At 38.8% G+C, this 17,642-nt stretch overlaps 1 protein-coding gene across 2 annotated transcripts; it reads right to left on the bottom strand.

Annotated features, from left to right (window-relative positions):
- Positions 1-280: 280 nt before the first annotated feature.
- RNFT1 (ring finger protein, transmembrane 1) lies at positions 281-13,445 on the bottom strand. Of its 2 annotated transcripts, XM_032784928.2 has the most exons (10): positions 13,328-13,411; positions 11,468-11,514; positions 10,347-10,777; positions 9,936-10,012; positions 9,113-9,213; positions 8,337-8,490; positions 7,051-7,209; positions 5,160-5,225; positions 4,128-4,229; positions 281-1,279 (listed from the first exon to the last, which is right to left on the bottom strand). In XM_032784928.2, the coding sequence occupies exons 2-10, from the start codon at positions 11,512-11,514 to the stop codon at positions 1,145-1,147; spliced, it is 1,272 nt and encodes a 423-aa protein (XP_032640819.1). In that variant the 5' UTR covers positions 13,328-13,411; the 3' UTR covers positions 281-1,144. The 2 variants fall into 2 exon arrangements, with proteins under 2 accessions (XP_032640819.1, XP_032640820.1); XM_032784929.2 differs by lacking the exon at positions 11,468-11,514 and having other exon boundaries at positions 13,328-13,445.
- Between the last annotated feature and the right edge of the window lie 4,197 nt (positions 13,446-17,642).

Raw genomic sequence — 17,642 nt, 5'->3', positions numbered from 1 at the left:
TGAGTCAATGCAATCCCTGCTAGTGGGGACATGCAGAATCGACTTGCTTAAATCTGAGGCTCAATGTTGACTTAAATAAAATCAACCTAATTTTGTAGTGTAGATATACCCTAAGATAGGAGCACATTCTCTTGCAAACAAAGAAACCAAGCACTTCTCAAACTGGCAATTTCTTTAAGTGTTCAGTTGAGATCTTTCATGTGTTGCACATATTTAAAAGTTGCTGTTATCAGTGGAACAGTAACAAATCCTGTATGCTTACAGAACATGCACCAGCCAAAAGAATTCAAACTGCATTTATTCTCTACATTCTATGCACATTACAAATTGTGTATATATAATATAAAATAGATTCTCCCCTTTAAGAAAATTTGGTTACCCAATATTTGACAAAAATATAGTATTAAAGATTTGTTTTGAAAATACAAACTTTATAAAGTAAAAAACTTCCAGCAGTGGCTGGGTAATTTATATGATAAGCATAAGATGGAGAAAGATTCCTATAGATCAGCAGTGGACCTACATGGGGGAAATTCTTATGATTTTCCTCAAATGTAATGAAAAACAGTTAATGACATAGGTCTAACACATGAGAAAAGAGGGCTCATTTCTCTATCAGGTTCAGCATTAAAGGGCCTACTCTTTGAGTGTGATGAGTAGCTCTGCAACTCCCACTCAAGTCCATAGGAGTTGTCGGTGCTCAGCATCCCAAGATCATAGCCCGCATCTCTAGCTGCTGTGTGTGGTAAAGTCATACAAGAATAAATGCAATTTACTATAATTCGGAACACTGCAAACTATTGTAGATGTTAAAATCAAAACAATGAGGGAAGCAGTTACTGTAACTAACTGTGCAGCATTTTCAAATATTTGACCATTTCTCTGAAGTATTATGAAAAAAATCAAAATGTTGGATTTTGATCATTAATTCTAAAATTTAAGATTTTTTTAATCTATGAAAAGATAGTTTTCAATTTATGCTGTTTTAATAAACTCAAATTTTAGAACATTTGATAGAAGTACTTGAGGGTCTTAGATAGTCCTTTGCTAATCTTAAACACAGTCCCTTTACCATCCACATTAAACTGCAAAACATGAATTCAAATGAATGTACACTGTAAAAAAAGTAAAATTATGACATGTTTTAATAAATCTGTAGATGCATAGAAGTGGCTCCATCCTTCCATTTGTTAACATGGTCTGAAATAACAGTTCTGCAGAGTGGACATGTTTTCTCTCTATTGAACCATAAAGAGATGCATTCTTCACAAAATATGTGCTGTAATGAAAAGAATGACAAGTACTTGACATTTTTTAGTGGCAAAGGACAAAAGATGTAATATTTATTACAAACTGTTTTTCAAATCCATTTAGAATATTAAAAATCTAGTTACTCTTCTAATAATTAATGGTTCTGCTAAATTATTCTACTTATATAATTGCATATAAAACCAAGCTAAAAATATTGAAATTGCAGGCTCAAGCATTTAGATCTTAGGAAATGCCAGAAGTAAGGTTACCTGTGCAAGGCTGATTCAGCCCCTCTGTGTGTAAGTATTATGATAATATTTAATCACATGATCGTATCCTATTTTTTGCAGAGGACCCTTGCCTCATGCAGTGCATGGAATGGATGAGTGATCACTTAATGAGCAGCCATTCAATATTTTGTTTTCTTTTTGATTAGTAGCCCTATGCCTTATTTCCTGTGCACTATTTGGACTTTGCTCTGAAAACAATTATTAATTTTCTTATGGGCTTTTCTACATCACAGAGGCTTTTCTATATCACCACTAATTTGGGGTGACCAATTTGAGACAAGCAGGACCTGATTTTTAAGAGTCCTTCGCATTATACAGAACTTAGTATGTTCAAAGCAAAGCTCTGTGGCAAAGACAGGGACAAAATCAAATTCTTAAGGGCAGAATTTAACTTTTACCCATGAGCCCATTGTTTCTATTCCTGCAATCCCCAGCTGCAATCGCTACGCACCTTCCAACGTCTGCAACAAGTGATGCAGAGTCCTACAGATAGTTTTTAAAAAAAAAAAACAAAAAAAAACTACATAACCCTAATTCATCCCCAGAACAGGTGCATCCTGTGCACTCAATGAGGCAAGAGGTTCTGCGGAAAAAAAATAGTATGTGATCGCATAATTAAACAATACCACAGTGCTTACACACAAGGGGGGAGGGGGAGGGTCACATCAAGGTTGCACAGACATTGTGGCATTTCCGACCAGTGAACCTTTGACTTTGTAACATTAATAGTGTGCTTTTAACATAGAATTTTTCTGGTGTGTTACTTAAAAAAGCAATCTGAAAAAAAAAAAAAAAAAGCCACCCAAATTTCCTCATGTAGGTTCCATTCCTGGCTTTGGAGGAGTGTGTCCCCTAGTGGGCACAAATTCTGGCCCATTTCCCCACCAGGTGTGGCCCCTTCTGCCCTATCTACTCCTCTTGGTCCCAGTGTCTGTGTATTCCTCACTACTGGCTCCTCACCCAGTTCTGTTCTTGCAGCCCTAGACTCCTCTTCTCAGGCTTTTCACCCTAGTCCCACTCTCCTTCCCCAGCCATTCCCAGCTCCTCCTTATCCTAATCTAATCTGTGTCTCCCTGCATACACATTACTCATCCCCACTACCTCCCAGTCCCACTCTTAGTGTCCCTCCACTCCTTGGCCCCAGTCTCTTGGCTCAAACAGTCCCAGTTCTGACTCTCATACTCTAGATCCTCAGATTTGTCTCTCCCTCTCCTCTTTCTCCTGGTCCCACTGGTTCAGTTCCAGTCTCCCCTCTGCCAACCTCCAGTCTCAATCTATCCTCCCACCCTGACACCGTTCTCCTCTCTTCACCACCCCTATGCTCCTTGTGCCAATCTACTCCCCTTGCGGGTCAAGCTCGTATCCCCCCCTTGCATTCAAATTAGGTGGTTTCATTCTCTATGCTGCCTGGACTGAGAAGTGGGGGGCGGTCACTGAGAGCACAGGAAAGACAGGCTCCCTGCACTCAGTTCAGGTGCCCAGACACAGCCCTGGCTACAGCAGCCCCGAGTTGCAATTGCAGGAAAAAGTCCTCCTGCGCCCTGGGCAGATTTTCAGAGGGAGCGCAACATGTTCATCCCTGTCACAAAGGCAACCCCTGACGCATGTAGAGTTTCTGCTCCAAAGCACAAGGAGCTAGACAGCCACTAAAAGAAAAATTCACCAGAATTTTTTTTTTAAACAAATATTTTTTCCTAGCCTCATTTTCAGAAGTGACTGGACTTGGACTATTTTGGCTGAAATTTTCAAAAACAAACAAAAATCATTCTGAAGCAGACACCCAACATGAACCATTTGGGATGAAATTTTCCAAGTTTTGCAAGATAAAAGCAAATGAAAACAGGATCATATAATGGGAAATGTTGGGCAACCTTAACCATAGACAGTGCTACCAACCCTACCTGTAACAACAGCAACTACTATATTTATTTAAACAAACAAAAAAAAAAAACACTGCAAAGCATCAGCAGTGTATCACAGTCAAGTGAGAACAAGTTGATAGCTTTTTCTACCCCAAATCTGTCTTCAAAAATAGTGTCTTCAAATCTCCTAAGAAACATAGGAATTGCCATATTAAATCAGACTCACGGTCCATCTAGTCCAGTATGTTGTCTCTGATTGCAGTCAGCACTAGATGCTTTAGGGGAAGGTGCAAAAAAGCCGCCTAATCCATAGTAGTTAGATATTTCTTTAGTCTCTGAAGCATGCAATTTAAACTCTTCCAAAATTTGTTAGCATCAACGCTGTATATTCTTTTATCCATCTGAGTGTCCAATCCCTTGTTGAATACTTGCTAGTATTAAACAACTGGTCCCATACAATATAGTACTGATAGCTGCTGTCTTTAGCGTATAATATTTCAAACATTTTTAAAAAAAGTTACAGGCAAATACACGCAAGCTAGCAAGACTTAACAGTACTCTTCCAGCAAAAGGGAGTTTCCCATTTACAAGCATCTACAAGTTTTTCCATAAAGCTGTTGCTATTATCCAACTGACACTGTCACCATCAGCTTGATTCACAAAGTTTCAGAACCAGAGCCTCCCACATTGTGATTCTCCAATTCAAAAATCTTTTTACAATTACCTGGCAGATGAGAAGAATAGGCTTTTGAAATTCAGCTTGGCATATTGAACAAATATCATCTGCTTCAGAACACTGTCTCTTACTAGCTGTCACTCCATAGTGCTGTTAAAAAAAGAGATTTTCCAGCACATGTTAAGATCCAGAAAAAGATAAGGAAGACTGAAAGGATGTGGTTAGAGGGGAAACAATTAAATCCCTGGGGCAACAGGATGTTAAGTGTTTCAATCCTTAGGATGCTACACTGACACATACATGCTCCAGGGCAAGGTGGTATTTGGGTATAATCTACTAAGCACACTATGTGGGGACTTCAAAAGTAATTTGCTACAATGGTGGCCTTTCTGCAGCAAAGTTCTGTCATGAGCTGTTACACATTGACCAGAATAGAAACACATCACTTACTGTTAAGAGAGTATTGCTTACACAGACAGCGTAAGATATTTTAGTATTCATCTAATTAAATGTCAAAAATACTCCTATATATTCTGGTACATGCACAGCAGGCTCTAGATTAAATTACAATACATTTTATCAACCACCCACTATTCTAGAAAAAGAATCCTTTTTTATTTTGAATGGAATATCTGTTTATTCTTCATTTATTTTGCAAAATCTGGGTCTTACTTTTGTATATTTCAGTTAGTTGCTAATGGGTAAAGGTTTGCTACTTTGTTCTTGCAGATGTGAGTCAAACAAATATTTTGCCCATCTTTAAAATATATTCTTTATATCATACTTTATTTACATGATATTCAAATAGTTTACCTCAAGATGCTGCTTACACAATAAAAAACTGATCACTTTTAAAGTGACTTCAGGTTGGCCCATGATCGTGAAGCTGAGAAATTAAATTTTACAGTGCAAGAAACTGTAAGAAGGGAACAAACAGTGGGATTACTTTGAAAGCTGAACTCCATGTAACTAAAAGAACATAATGTGATCAACTAGTACACAGGAAAAAGCTTTCTTCAAGAAGCATTTTTGTAGAAGCCACATTTGTCATTTTGTTGTTACAGAGAATCCAATACTCACTGGTCGTGTACAAAATATCCGCAAAACCTGTCTAAAGTTTCTCAGATGTCCAAAAAGGCTCAAAAGCTGAAATTGAGAAAAGAAAAACAAAATTATGCTTAATATTTATTTCCAAGAACTAGATTTTCAAACTTTGTGCAGATTTTGAAGTGAAGAGCCTCAGTGCTAAAATTCTGTGTAATGCTTTGCACACTTGGCCTTCAGTGTTTTACTTTTAGTCTGGCAATGAAACAGTTGTAGGTGGGACTACGTAGCTCTACTTATTACTGAGTTGGCCAACACTTCCCCTTTTTAAAACCATGCTTCCGGTTGCTTATAAACTTTGCCAAATTTTAACTGTTAAGTCTGAAATTTTCCATGCCGGGTGTCTGCCTCAGGCTGAATGCTTGTGCAAAATTTCAACCAAAATGGTTGAGCTGTTCCAAAAATGAGACTAGGGTAAAATATATTGTTTTGCCCATGTTACAAAAATTCTGGTAACCTTTTCTTTGAGATGCTCTCGCACCCCCATGTTTTGGAGCTAATATCTCAGAAGAGTCTGTTCTCGGTGGAAAAAAATAGTAAGCGATCGTGTTATTAGACTGTACCATATTGCATACACACAAGGGGGCCAAATTAAGGTGGCACAGGCCACTTTATATCTAGCATTACCTAACTTGTGAGTACTTAACTTTGCAATCAATTTTTTACACACATAATGATCTTTTAATTTTGCATGTGTATAGTAGGCAATAGAACACAGCTGCTGTGTTATATATAAATTGTACCAAACCAAGATAGTTGTGGATATGCCTCGGATAAGCACAGAGTGGGATAGTGTCAAAGGGACAAAAGGGAGTTAGGTACCCGACTACACAGAAAGTCAGTTGGAGTTGATACCCAACTTCCCTTTGTGATGGGGAGGTTTTAAGCCATGTTGAGGAGAAACATATTAAGCTGATAAGTTAAAATAGTGGAACAGAAGCCCAAAGCAACAATTTTACAAAATGCAAGATTTTCCAAAAGAAGATGGTTTCGTTAACTGGAATTCTGCCTGTCTCCCTTGGCAATTTGTTTACATACTGCCTACAAGAAGTCTACAGTAACAGTTAAGACTTATTTGGTGCATTACTCCGCATTCTGTCCACAAGTTCTTAATATTTTTTTTTTCCACCCTAGTTCAAGTTTGGTCTTACTTTGGAAGCCACTTATGAGTTTGACAAAAGCAACCTGAATTTGATGTAACCATTTTATTTAGAAATTTATATTGGCAGTACAAAAGGCACATAGGCACTCTACAGCAAAATTACAAAAAAACAAACAGAATAACAGAAGTCTCTAATTAAACAAAAAAAAACCAACCCCCCCCCCACCTGATTCCCTAGTATTAAAAAGGCCACTCAAATGCACAATCGTGCCATGAAGTTTGCCAAATTCGGGCTCCGGCAGATCTCCCAGATGCAGCAGGTAACAGAGGGTCAGGCCTGCCACCCTGAGAATGCGCTACTGCTTGCTGTGTTAAAGTGAAATTCAGAACTTGAACTCTCCAACAGTGAGAGCAACCCAGTGGATCTTAGCTTGAAGGACACAAAACATATGTAGGCATCCTGGCATTAACAGCTAGTTCAGAGAGAATTCCTACTCTCATACTCAGCTGTGGCAAGCAATTTTTGGACTGTATAAAACATCATTAGTTTTCTAATCATCCTTCAAGGAGGGTGAATAGATTTAGTGCCTGACCAAGCAAATTTTTATATTGATTTTGGAAGGCTGTATTAAACCAGCAAGTCAGCTCAAACTCTGGGGAATATTTCAGAATAAATTCATTTGTATGTCTACATCTCTTCTATGGTAATTACTGCAGTATCATCTTAATACATTAAAATAGAGAGGAAGGATAATGTTTACATACTTTTAGGATGAAATAGAACAGACCCAGCAATACTCCAAGACTCCGCCCCAGTACATTGTCCAGCTCCCTATAGCCAATAAGATAACGAAACCAAATTGGTATGGGGACAAATGTACGGTAATACTGGCAGAATTCTTCTAACAGCATATACCAGTAGCCCTAGGAACAACAAGAGGAATATTTAAAAATACATTTAAAAACACAAATAATTTAAAGTTAAAGCATCTTTTCTATACATGTACTCTCTTTTTAATATTTATCCCTCATTATTTCTTAACTAGTGTCTCAACAGATCTGAAATACTGTTTGGAAACTTGAGTCATTAAAATCCCATACATGTATGAGTTACAAAACTGCACGGTGTTACATTAAACTCCTTAAAAATGGGGCCAACACCATGATTTTTAAAAAGATGTTTTATCATGGGTTACACACTTCACCAATTAGAGTAAGGTGTCAAGACAAACAACAAAATGGATGATCTTTGGCAAGTCGCTAGCTGACATTTGTCAACTATCATTAAACAACTGCATAACTAGCAGGCTCTGCTCAAGAGAAGGCCAGAAAAACCAAGGTACATAAGATCACAATAGGGGTGCCTTTCCCAAGTGCTTACCTACTTATCAGTGTTATCAGTCTTGCTTTCATAAGCATTAAAAAAGGGAAAAAGTTACAGGAAAAATCCAAACAAAGATCAATTTTCTGTTAAAAATTGTCTGCATATATAATGCTGAGAAAAACGAGGGTTAAGAAAAGGCCTTTTGTTTTACAACCACATGTTAATCAGAACTCCATTTACCTCCCCCACAAGTTATTCTGTATTCTTTAAAAGCTCCCTCCCTTTTAAAACAGTTTTGCAATCAATTTATAAGCACCTAGAGGACAATACAATAAGCAATAACCATCATGAATTTGTCAAGAACAAATCATGCCAAACCAACCTAATCTCTTTCTTTAAAAGAGTTACTGGGCCTGGTGGTTAGGTGACAGCAGTAGGTGGGACATAACTTGATTTTAGTAAGGCTTTTGATGCAGTCTCACATAACATTCTCATAACCAAACTAGGGAAATGCCGTCTAGATTAAATTACTATAAAACTAGTGCACAAGTAGCTGAAAGACCATACTCAAAAAATAGTTGACAATGGTTTTTCCCTTCCCCTGCATCAACAGATAACGCGCAGAGCTTTAAATAAGAAAAATGTTCCTCTAGGTGGAATTCATGATTGGGTCATTGTACTGTAAAAGGAACTTCATGCTAAAGCTAAGTATAGATTATTTTCTTACCTTGGATTTAAAAGACATCATAAAAGAAGGCACCAAGAGAATAAAGCACTTAAAGTCCATGAAGAGGAATTTCAGAATAAAGTCTGTGATTCCCACGATCCAAAGTACTTCCCAGAAGTTCATAAAATCCACAGTAGGTTTTAAAAAGATTAAGCTACAAAAAGAAATATCTAAAATTACAAGGGTACACTCTCCGGAGGTATACACCATGAATGGATATTACTGTACGGTTTCATTTAAAATGGTACTTTTTTAAAAAAAAAAAAAAGCATGTTTAGACAGTGTAATGTTTTCCTCTAGAAGGAGCGGGAAAGAGATCTTTTCTCATCCATGAAGAGCTCCCCATTTCGAATCCACTTTACATCTGCATTATAACCTTCATTCTGCCATACAGGTACTTGCTCCCTTTCCCATTCTGCCAATGTTGCCCTTTAGTTAGCAGCGTTGTTGTAAACTAGTGAGAGAAGAAACTCAGACACCATGGCCTGCTAGAAACTCATGTCGCTGTATCCACAGTACTCCCACACCAAGGGGTAACAGGGCTGAGAATCAAACCCAAGCTGTGCCAGTGAACCCCAGACATAGGGCCTAATCTTGCAAACCCTTCTTCACATGAGTGTTTTGCAGTAAGGCTTTGCGGGACTGTTAAGAGAAGCCAACTTCTTGATTCTCTTAAAAAAAACAAAACAAAACCCAGAAGCAAAGATGAGGTTTTCACAAGAAACGACATTTCATTTAAAAAGTGACTAATATAACATAGATGTTCTGCTAATTACCTGTAATAAAGTGACTGAGAGTGAAAGGTATAATACAAGAGGAGAGATGACCCGGTTAGGAATATCAGTACCCAAGCACATTGAAACTTGGAGCACCTTTCCTGTAAGATACACATTAAAAATGTAATAGTTGTCTGTTACTTTGATTTTTTTTTTAAGTCTCAAGTTAATTTATTTCATACGCAATAAAACTAGAACTGCAGTACTTGAAAACAGTCACTAGTACAAGATGCTGCTATGTTACTTTAGACCAGGAAGAAGAAGGGCAAGGGCAGATCATTGTGCTCACACAGATCTCCATGCATTTTAATGAGGTGAACGCCCAAGCAGGAACACTTCTTCAGGAAATGTTTTTGTTTTTTGTTAAATGTTTTTTATATGTCTAATGTTTATATATATACTCAACTGCTTTTCTAAGTAACAAAATTCTCAAAAACCACTGTGCCCTCATAACAGATACTCTGCATATGAAATGGTAGTCTTAACAGTTTTTAAAATACAGCTAAGAATTTGTGTCTCATAACGGCAAAAGCATTGTCAGGCATTTTCATATGGAAAGTCAGAAAAAGAGATTGTACCAGTATTTTATTTTAAATTTGCAAAGTATGCTTCTCTGACAAGTGCTGAGTCTGGCTTAGAAGTGTGTAAATTTTATTGATAGCTAAAACATTTACATCTCAAAAATCCTATGATATTTATCTGTTTTGTTTACTAAATTAATATAAGATCATTTCACATTTGTCTCAAAAACTGATGCATGGAAAGTCTTGCGTAATAGTTAACATAAAAACACTTCAACTTCATTGCAACAGGCAATACTTACTCTTAGAAAAACCTGATTTACAATGCTTTTGTTTGCATACATAAAAGTTGTTAGCAGCCCAATTCCAAGAGAAATGCCTATTAGGAAAAATGGGTCAGTTATATGGAGGAAAATAAGAAACTGGATTAAAATAAAATAAGTGCACTTCTAGCAAGTACTTGCAATAACATAATACAATTTTAACAGCTCAGGCAATCAAGCTAAAATAATTAAGCTACATTGTACATGCTAACAAAAGAAAAACAGATAAGTGATTGAAATCTTTTTTAGGAAATTTATCCTTCCAGTGAAGAAATCAAATTAAAATAAAGCTAAAAGTAAATCAAATTATACTTCAGGCACGCTCATAAGCAGGATTGAATGCAGGAAAAAAGGGCTGGTTCCCTCATACCATACTGTGTTATACTCTACCAATTATATGCTGCATGGTCAGTTTGATACACAGAATCAAGATATATGGAAGACTTCTGTGCAGCCACTGGAAGAGATATCTGAGCTCAGAGATGGAGCTTCCACTCTGTTCTTCTGAATCTAAGGTGGAATCTTCGGGCCCCCTCGCTTCACTGTGGGAGTGGCCATGTGAACGGCCCTGGGAACCTGACCGTATGTGCCTGAAACTGTGGTTTTCCCCAGCTTCTCCCAAGGCAGAGCTTAGCTGGATGTGAACATCTCCACTACGGTGGCAAGAGCCTTCTCCTGGCAGCCCTGCTATATGGGCACTCTGAGAGGACGAGGGAACATCACCACTTCCTGGGGCACTGTGGAGAGGACTGCAATTTGATTGCATGGCGTTGAATTGATCTCTCTCTGGTCCAGATTCTTTTGTCTCACTGCTATGTCTCCTAAAGGGGAGGAAAAAGCCATGTTTAAAGGAGCAGTGTTCCGTTTAGTTAGGAAAATAGAATTGTCTCTCTGAAATGCACAGCCTTTTGGCCATCCTGATGATCATTCAGTGATGTATACTGTAACCCTCAATGGGCTGCCAAACATAGTCTGGAACAGCCAAAGCTACACTGAAAATTAGAGAGCACCTAGCTGAATAAGAGGAGACAGGCACTAGCTTGTGCAGCAGAAATTTTAACATGATATACAAGTTTACAGAAAAAGGCTGGGAACCATCATGAGATTATAGAAGGAAATAATGAAGGTGGGGGATGGAAACTGCACAATTAAGCATCCATAAAATGGCATATATTTAGACACAGACAAGTCTAATCAAAATCCAGTGAGTACTGAGAACCGAGTGCCATTATGGGATTACCAGACGAGATTATCCTGTCTGGGGAAGTGAGTGGAACCAGGTTAATCCACTTTTTAAAATGCACTGGGAAGAGCTTGCACCCTATGGGAGCTTTGGATAGGCAATATAATCCTGGGAGGGAGAAGAAAGCAGGAAATAAAGAGCTAATATGTGGGTCTGGGTTAGGGTTGGTAGAGAATCTAGCTCCAAAGGAAACTGCAGACAGTAAAGAGTGGTCTCATGCTTAGAGCAAGAGATCTGGGTTTTATTTCCAGTGCTGTCATTTACTCACTGTGTCCCTTGGCAATTCATTGCACTTCTGTGCCTCAGTCTCCCCATCTGTCAAATGGGTATAATAGTTCTTATATATGTCCCAAGAATGGTGTATTGTTTCATTAGATATTCTTTGGGAAGTGTTTTGAGATTACTGGATTAAGATAGCACAGAAGTGCAAAGCATTTTTACAGTATTTATCTGGTAGCAAACACTACCGTTGTGGTTTAGTTGGGATTTTCACTGTAAACCCTTTTCAGTTGCTCACCATTTTCTCAAAAATGTTTCTTTTGTTGGACATGTAGGGAAGTTTGAGTAAAATCTATTGACCTATTTTTCCGTTATGCAAGCATGAAAAACGTACAATCTGAATTGCAAGAAAACCTCAATATGCTATTTGTGCACATATCTACATTAGCAAATACTTAACATTTGAAACAAAACTAGATTCTGCTAATTTGTAAAAAAAAAAAAAAAAAAAAAAATTGGGTTATTAGCATTTAAGAAAAACTGCATGCACAGTAAAACTTCTCACTAACATTCAGAGCTATTATGATATGTTATCTGTTGTCCTACGATCGTATTGTAGGCCTCAGTCTTGCAAAAACTCATGTACTGTCCTTAGTGTGTGTGTGAGTAATCCAATGAGCTGAAGTCAACAAGACCACTGAGTGTATGAATAAAGTTTCTCATGCGTGGGTTTGCAGGATCAGGCCTTTAATATTTATGTTGCTAAAACTGATCAATGCAATTAGCATTCTTGATTGGTGGTTTCTGACCTGCTCCTGCAAAACCTACCAGGACAAAGTAGTTCCTATATTGTAATTAATTCCATTGTTTTAATAGAGCACTACATTTAGTAGTAAGGCTTTGCAGAATCAGCCCATGGAAGTTTACCTGTTTAGAGAACTTTAAAAATAACTGCATTTATTATTAAATAATACTATAAAACACACAGAATGCATAATATGGCTGAGTTAATGTTACTATGAGAATTCTTTTCACTTTCTAATTTAAGTATTTAATAGGCACCCTAATGTTACATATATATATTAGCAAACATTTTGTATTTTAATTAACAGAACTTAAAGCTACCCTCTGAACACTGACCAAAACATATTTTTTAAAAATTCCCTTTAATTTTACTTTTTCAATATGTTGGATCCTCCTACCCAGGCCTGAGTTTATGGGATGCTCCCAGGTTTATCAGAAATGGTGTCCTGCAAACAGGTTCTGAAGTCACCTGTCTAGCCTGCAAAACATCTATCTGTCACAGTGTGGTGATGACCCAACACAGCATCCTGACCTGACACAATCACATCAGAATGTCACCCTGCTGCTCTGGGATGGCACCACTGCTGAGTTCTTCCCAAGGCAAAGACACTGATGCCAGGTAAATATTGTCCTGAACAAAAGAGCACCCAGAGGAGCACCAATCCCTGCTTCCCCTTCCCAGCAGGGACGGAGAGGGGCTGACACACACACCCTCCTGTGCCAAACTAGGTGAACGTGGGTGGGCAGCACCAGTCAGTGAGAGGTAAATGCCCCCTTTCATCTCCACCCAGGGATGGGAGAGGGGCAGACAGTAAGGGGCTAATTCCCCTTCCACCTTCCTCCCCTAGCAAGGGGGCGAGAAGGCAGACAGGGATGAGGCAAATGCCCCCCCCTTCCATTTGCACGGAGGGAGGGGAGGACAAATCCCCCCCCCCTTGAACTGTGAGAGGCAACACCCTCCTCTTTCCACTTCCCCCCTGGCACTAGACAGCGAGGGCCCAATCCCCGTTTACACGGCCCGAGGACAGAACCCACGGCAGATCCGCAGCAGCGCAGGTAAGGGGCGGAGCCAGAGGGGCAAATCAACCCGGCCCCGCAGCCTTACCTCTCATAACGCGGCCGGGGCTCCATGCCCAGCCCTGCTGCCCGGGCCGCGGCCTCTCAGGGCCTCCATCGCTGACGCCTGGACTAAATTGGGGGCGGGGGAAGAAGCAGCAGCAACTACCGGCTGTGGGAAGAGGAGGAGCTGGAGGAAGGCCCGGAGCTGTTTGTCACCATAGCAACAAGACTCAGGCGCTGCATGGAGCGAGCAGCCGCGCCCGCGGGGGGTGGGGAGGCAGCTGGTGAGGAGTTGTGGGGCAGAGGCCGGGGTGAGGTGAGCCGTGAGGGGCCGGGGCGTGAGCGGTGGGGGTCAGGGGTTGAGGAGGGGTTGCGAAGAGAGGACAGGAAAGGAGAGGGGCCGCCAGTGGGCCGAGGTGAAGGCGAGGAGCAGGGCTTAGGAGGGGGCTGTCTGCAGGTGCTGGTGAGTTGCAAGTGCTGGGGTGGATGTTGATGAAGCTGGTAGGTGCCCTATGAGGGTGAACGTGGCCGTGGCAGTGGCAGGCCACGGATGAGGGGGCGGATGGTAGGAGCGAAGTTGGGGAGTTATGACTCAAATTACCTGGCTATTGGGAGTGAGGTGTGGGCTAAGAACGCAACTGAGAAGCAGGAGTCAGTGATTTCTCATCCAGGCTCTGCCAGGGCCTCAATTTGGGCAGTCACTTAACCCCTATGTGCTTCAGTTTTCTCTGTATAATGTAACAATACCTACGGATGGGTAAATTAGTGTTTGTCCGGTGCTTTGAATCAGAGCACTATATACACAAAATATTATGATTTTTTTTTATTATTAATAGGGTTAAACTCTCATTTGAAGTTCTGTAAAGGTTTGAATATTTACTGGGGTTTGTACTGTGGTGGTGGGGTTCAGATTTTTGTGATTTGGATCTTTGAAGGATGGTTCAGTGGTTAGGGTGCTAGCCTGGGACTCAGCAGATCTGGAGTCAACTGCCAGCTCTGCCACAGACTTCCTGTATGATCTTGGGCAAGTCACTTAGTGCATGTGTACACAGGGAGTTATTCTGGAATAGCTATTCCTGATTAACTTCATGTGTGGATGTTCTTATTTCAGAATAAAAGCATCTGCACATGGAGTTAATCAGGAATCTGCTTTAAATTCACATTACAGATTTATTTTCCTATGTAGACTAACTCCTAGCCTGTCTTTCTGTGCCTTATTTCCCCATCTGTAAATTGAGTGGTGATGATAATACTTCCCTGTCTCACAGGGGGTTGTGAGGATAAAAACATTAGATTGCAAAATGCTTAGATACTATGGTAGTGGAGGCCACATAAGTATCTGAAAGAGAGAGAGAGAGGCATTTGAGTTGGTACCTAATGCTATTTTGATTTAAAAAAAATAGTTATAAAATGAACATGGCACACGTTAAATGGATTAAAAGTTGGCTAACTGATAGGTCTCAACATGTATTTGTAAATGAGAAATCATCGTAGTATGGCTGTGTTTCTAGTGGGGTCCCTCAGGGACTGGTTCTTGGCCCTGCGTTATTTAACATTTTGATTAATGACCTGGAAGAAAGCATAAAATTATCACCGATAAAGATTCCAGATGACACACAAATTGGGGGAATGGTAAATAATAAAGAGGAGAGATCACTGATACTGAGTGATTTGGATCGCTTGGTAAGCTGAACACAATACTGTTTCTCGCTCTGACAATTAAAGCAGAAATTAAGGGTTGCATCTTGAAAAGTGACCTGTGTGGGCACATCCCTTTTTCCATGTGGTGCATCTCTGAAGTACTGGGGCCTACAGTGATTAATACACATCGATCCTGAATCCTAAGTCCTTATTTTAAAAATAAATGTTTCTCAGTTGTAAAAGTACACCATAATAGAAATGTAATGTATTGGTTTTATATGCAAAACTATTACAGAGAAAATGCTTTTGGATCTGAGAACATCTCTGTTTTCAGCCCAAGGGGACTCTTTTTTTATATAAAAGTTATAAAAACTTTTACATTAATTATTTCAGTACAACTTAAAGACAGACCCTAATTCAGTCACTCCTCTCTCATTTCTCTTAATTAAGGCCCCAATCCTTCTGATTCATACTTAACTTTAAACAGTGAATTGTCCTATTGACTTCAGTGAGATACACAGTGTGTAAAGTTAAGCACATGTATTAATCTTTGTAGGATCAGGGACTGAGTCATTAAAATAATAGAGTGGGTGCTATTTAAAAACTTCAGCATTTACATCTCCTTGTGGTAATTGAGAATAATATATATAGTACTGCTGTTAGTGCAGAACAGTAAATGCTGAATTTTAAATTGCACTCATTGTACTTATGATATTTTTATGTATATAAAAACTTTACAACCTCAAAGTATATGCAGATATTAATGTATTCTTCTGTCATTAATCTGCCACTACTTAGTGATATGGTCTATACAACATTCTTACCTGAACGAGAGTGTCTTTTAGTACATTATGCCCCATTTAAGCACCAAGGCTTGATTTTAAATGGTGCTGAGCACCCACAGATCCCGCTGAGTTTTGGCTGGTCAACACTTGTGAAGATCACATCCTTCAGTGTGGACTTTGCACAGGGCCTTGTGTGGTATGGATTGAGGGGTGGGGTGAATTATTCCAAATCCTGAGAAGTCTTCTGGAAGCTATGGGCCAGTTCCTGTTGAAGTTTAATGGGGATTTGCTTCAACATGAATTCGGACAAAAGATTAAATAATTTTTAAAATTGTACAAAGGTGCTAATGTAAGTTAGTGATGCTACAGGAAATCTGCGTCTTTATTGGTCTGATCTTGTAGGTGCTCCATACACAGGACTTCTAGTGGTCTGATCTTGTAGGTGCTCCATACACAGGACTTCTAGTGGAAATTCAGTATGGATTGAGCACTGTGCACCCAGCTCCTCTGTAATTTCTGTTACTATTGAAATATTTAATTTAGTTCAGAATAAAAAGTTTTAAATGGCTGCTGGAATGATGAATTGAAAAAATATCATCACGGGGAAGAAATAACCTTCAATAATATTTCTAGCTAGATTGTAACATATATGTTAATTATTTTCACTGACTAAGATTTTTCAGCATCATGTAATTACGTTTTGCGAAAAGCTGACGAGCACATAAGGAAACCTATGTCTGATAAAAGTATCACATGAAATGGATGAATTTGGAGGAACATCTGGACATGCAAGGATAAGATTATGTAGAAACCATCAGACTTTGGATATGTCTTGGTTAAATTCTAGCCTACAGGAGACATTATTACTAGGAAAACCATGGCATAAGGTAAAATGTTTGTTTTCAATACATATAATAATGATTAACAATGATTTAAATACATGTGGATGTCATCTTTTCAATTTTTGATCTGTCCTTTTTCCTATTGCTTTGCTTATATGGACATTTTTTCCTTAGTGTGGGGGGTATTAAAACAACAACTGTCATTTTTGAATATGCAAGTAGGTAAGTATTCTAATGAATATTTCAGTTAAATAGTCAAGAAGTTTATTCTCCTTGAAAGTTAGGACAAAATTCATGCATCAGAATGTTACTCAACTGTTGACACTAGCTTTCCCACAGTAAATTCTCTAAAGGCAGTGTGTTTACACAAGAACAGAAATTGCCCTACCCCTAAAAACAACTAAAGAAACTCTCCACACATATGAAGCAAGGGGAAGATTACGATCTTCCAGACTGTTTGCGTTCTGTAACTTTTTAGTTTCACTCATATCATGGACAAGGCATGTTATAAATACCTGGACAGGTGGACATATTTGAACAGAATGCTAGCATAAACATCAGACCAAATTCATACCTTCACCAGATTTGAGTTTGCCCCATAATTCTTTCATAATTCTGAAATATAATTTAATAGAAATTTGTCAGAGTATTTTGCTTTCTGATGGGTTTTCTGATATTCAGCCTTAACTTTTCTTTGCTTAATAAAAATTTCATTACTTGTAGGTAAACCCTAAAGCATTCCTTCTCGTCATAGTGTTTATATGATTCAAAGTTTTGTTCAATTATAATATTCTTCCCCTTCCCCCTTTTTATCATAATCTCTAAGAATCCCTGGCAGTAATCATCTTGAAATCTTTATTTGCTCTGAGTTATAAAGCAGAATCAACGCAGATTCCCCCCCACACACCATTTTAACCTGCTGTGTAAAAGAAAATATACCTACAAACAAAATGCATTGTTTAATTTCGAATCCACAAATAGGGAAGTAAAATAATCTGAGTAGCATCAATTTTATTTATAGTATAGGGCCTAGTGTTGCAATACCTTACGCAGTAAGTGGGCCCTCTGGGATTGCACCATTTATTTTCCTTTC

This window comes from Chelonoidis abingdonii, chromosome 20 (assembly GCF_003597395.2).
Source record: "Chelonoidis abingdonii isolate Lonesome George chromosome 20, CheloAbing_2.0, whole genome shotgun sequence".
NCBI lineage: Eukaryota > Metazoa > Chordata > Testudines > Testudinidae > Chelonoidis > Chelonoidis abingdonii.
This window is presented reverse-complemented; position numbering and strand designations above follow the sequence as displayed.

Bases quoted from the DNA above. Each gene is read 5' to 3' on its own strand.
- RNFT1 (XM_032784928.2), bottom strand. From the start codon at position 11,514: ATGGGGAGACTGAGGCACAGAAGTGCAATGAATTGCCAAGGGACACA. The intron at 10,778-11,467 runs GTGAGTAAATGA...CCTCCCCTTTAG, and splicing joins ATGAATTGCCAAGGGACACA to GAGACATAGCAGTGAGACAA. The intron at 9,214-9,935 runs GTAAGTATTGCC...TGTATCTTACAG, and splicing joins TAAATCAGGTTTTTCTAAGA to GAAAGGTGCTCCAAGTTTCA.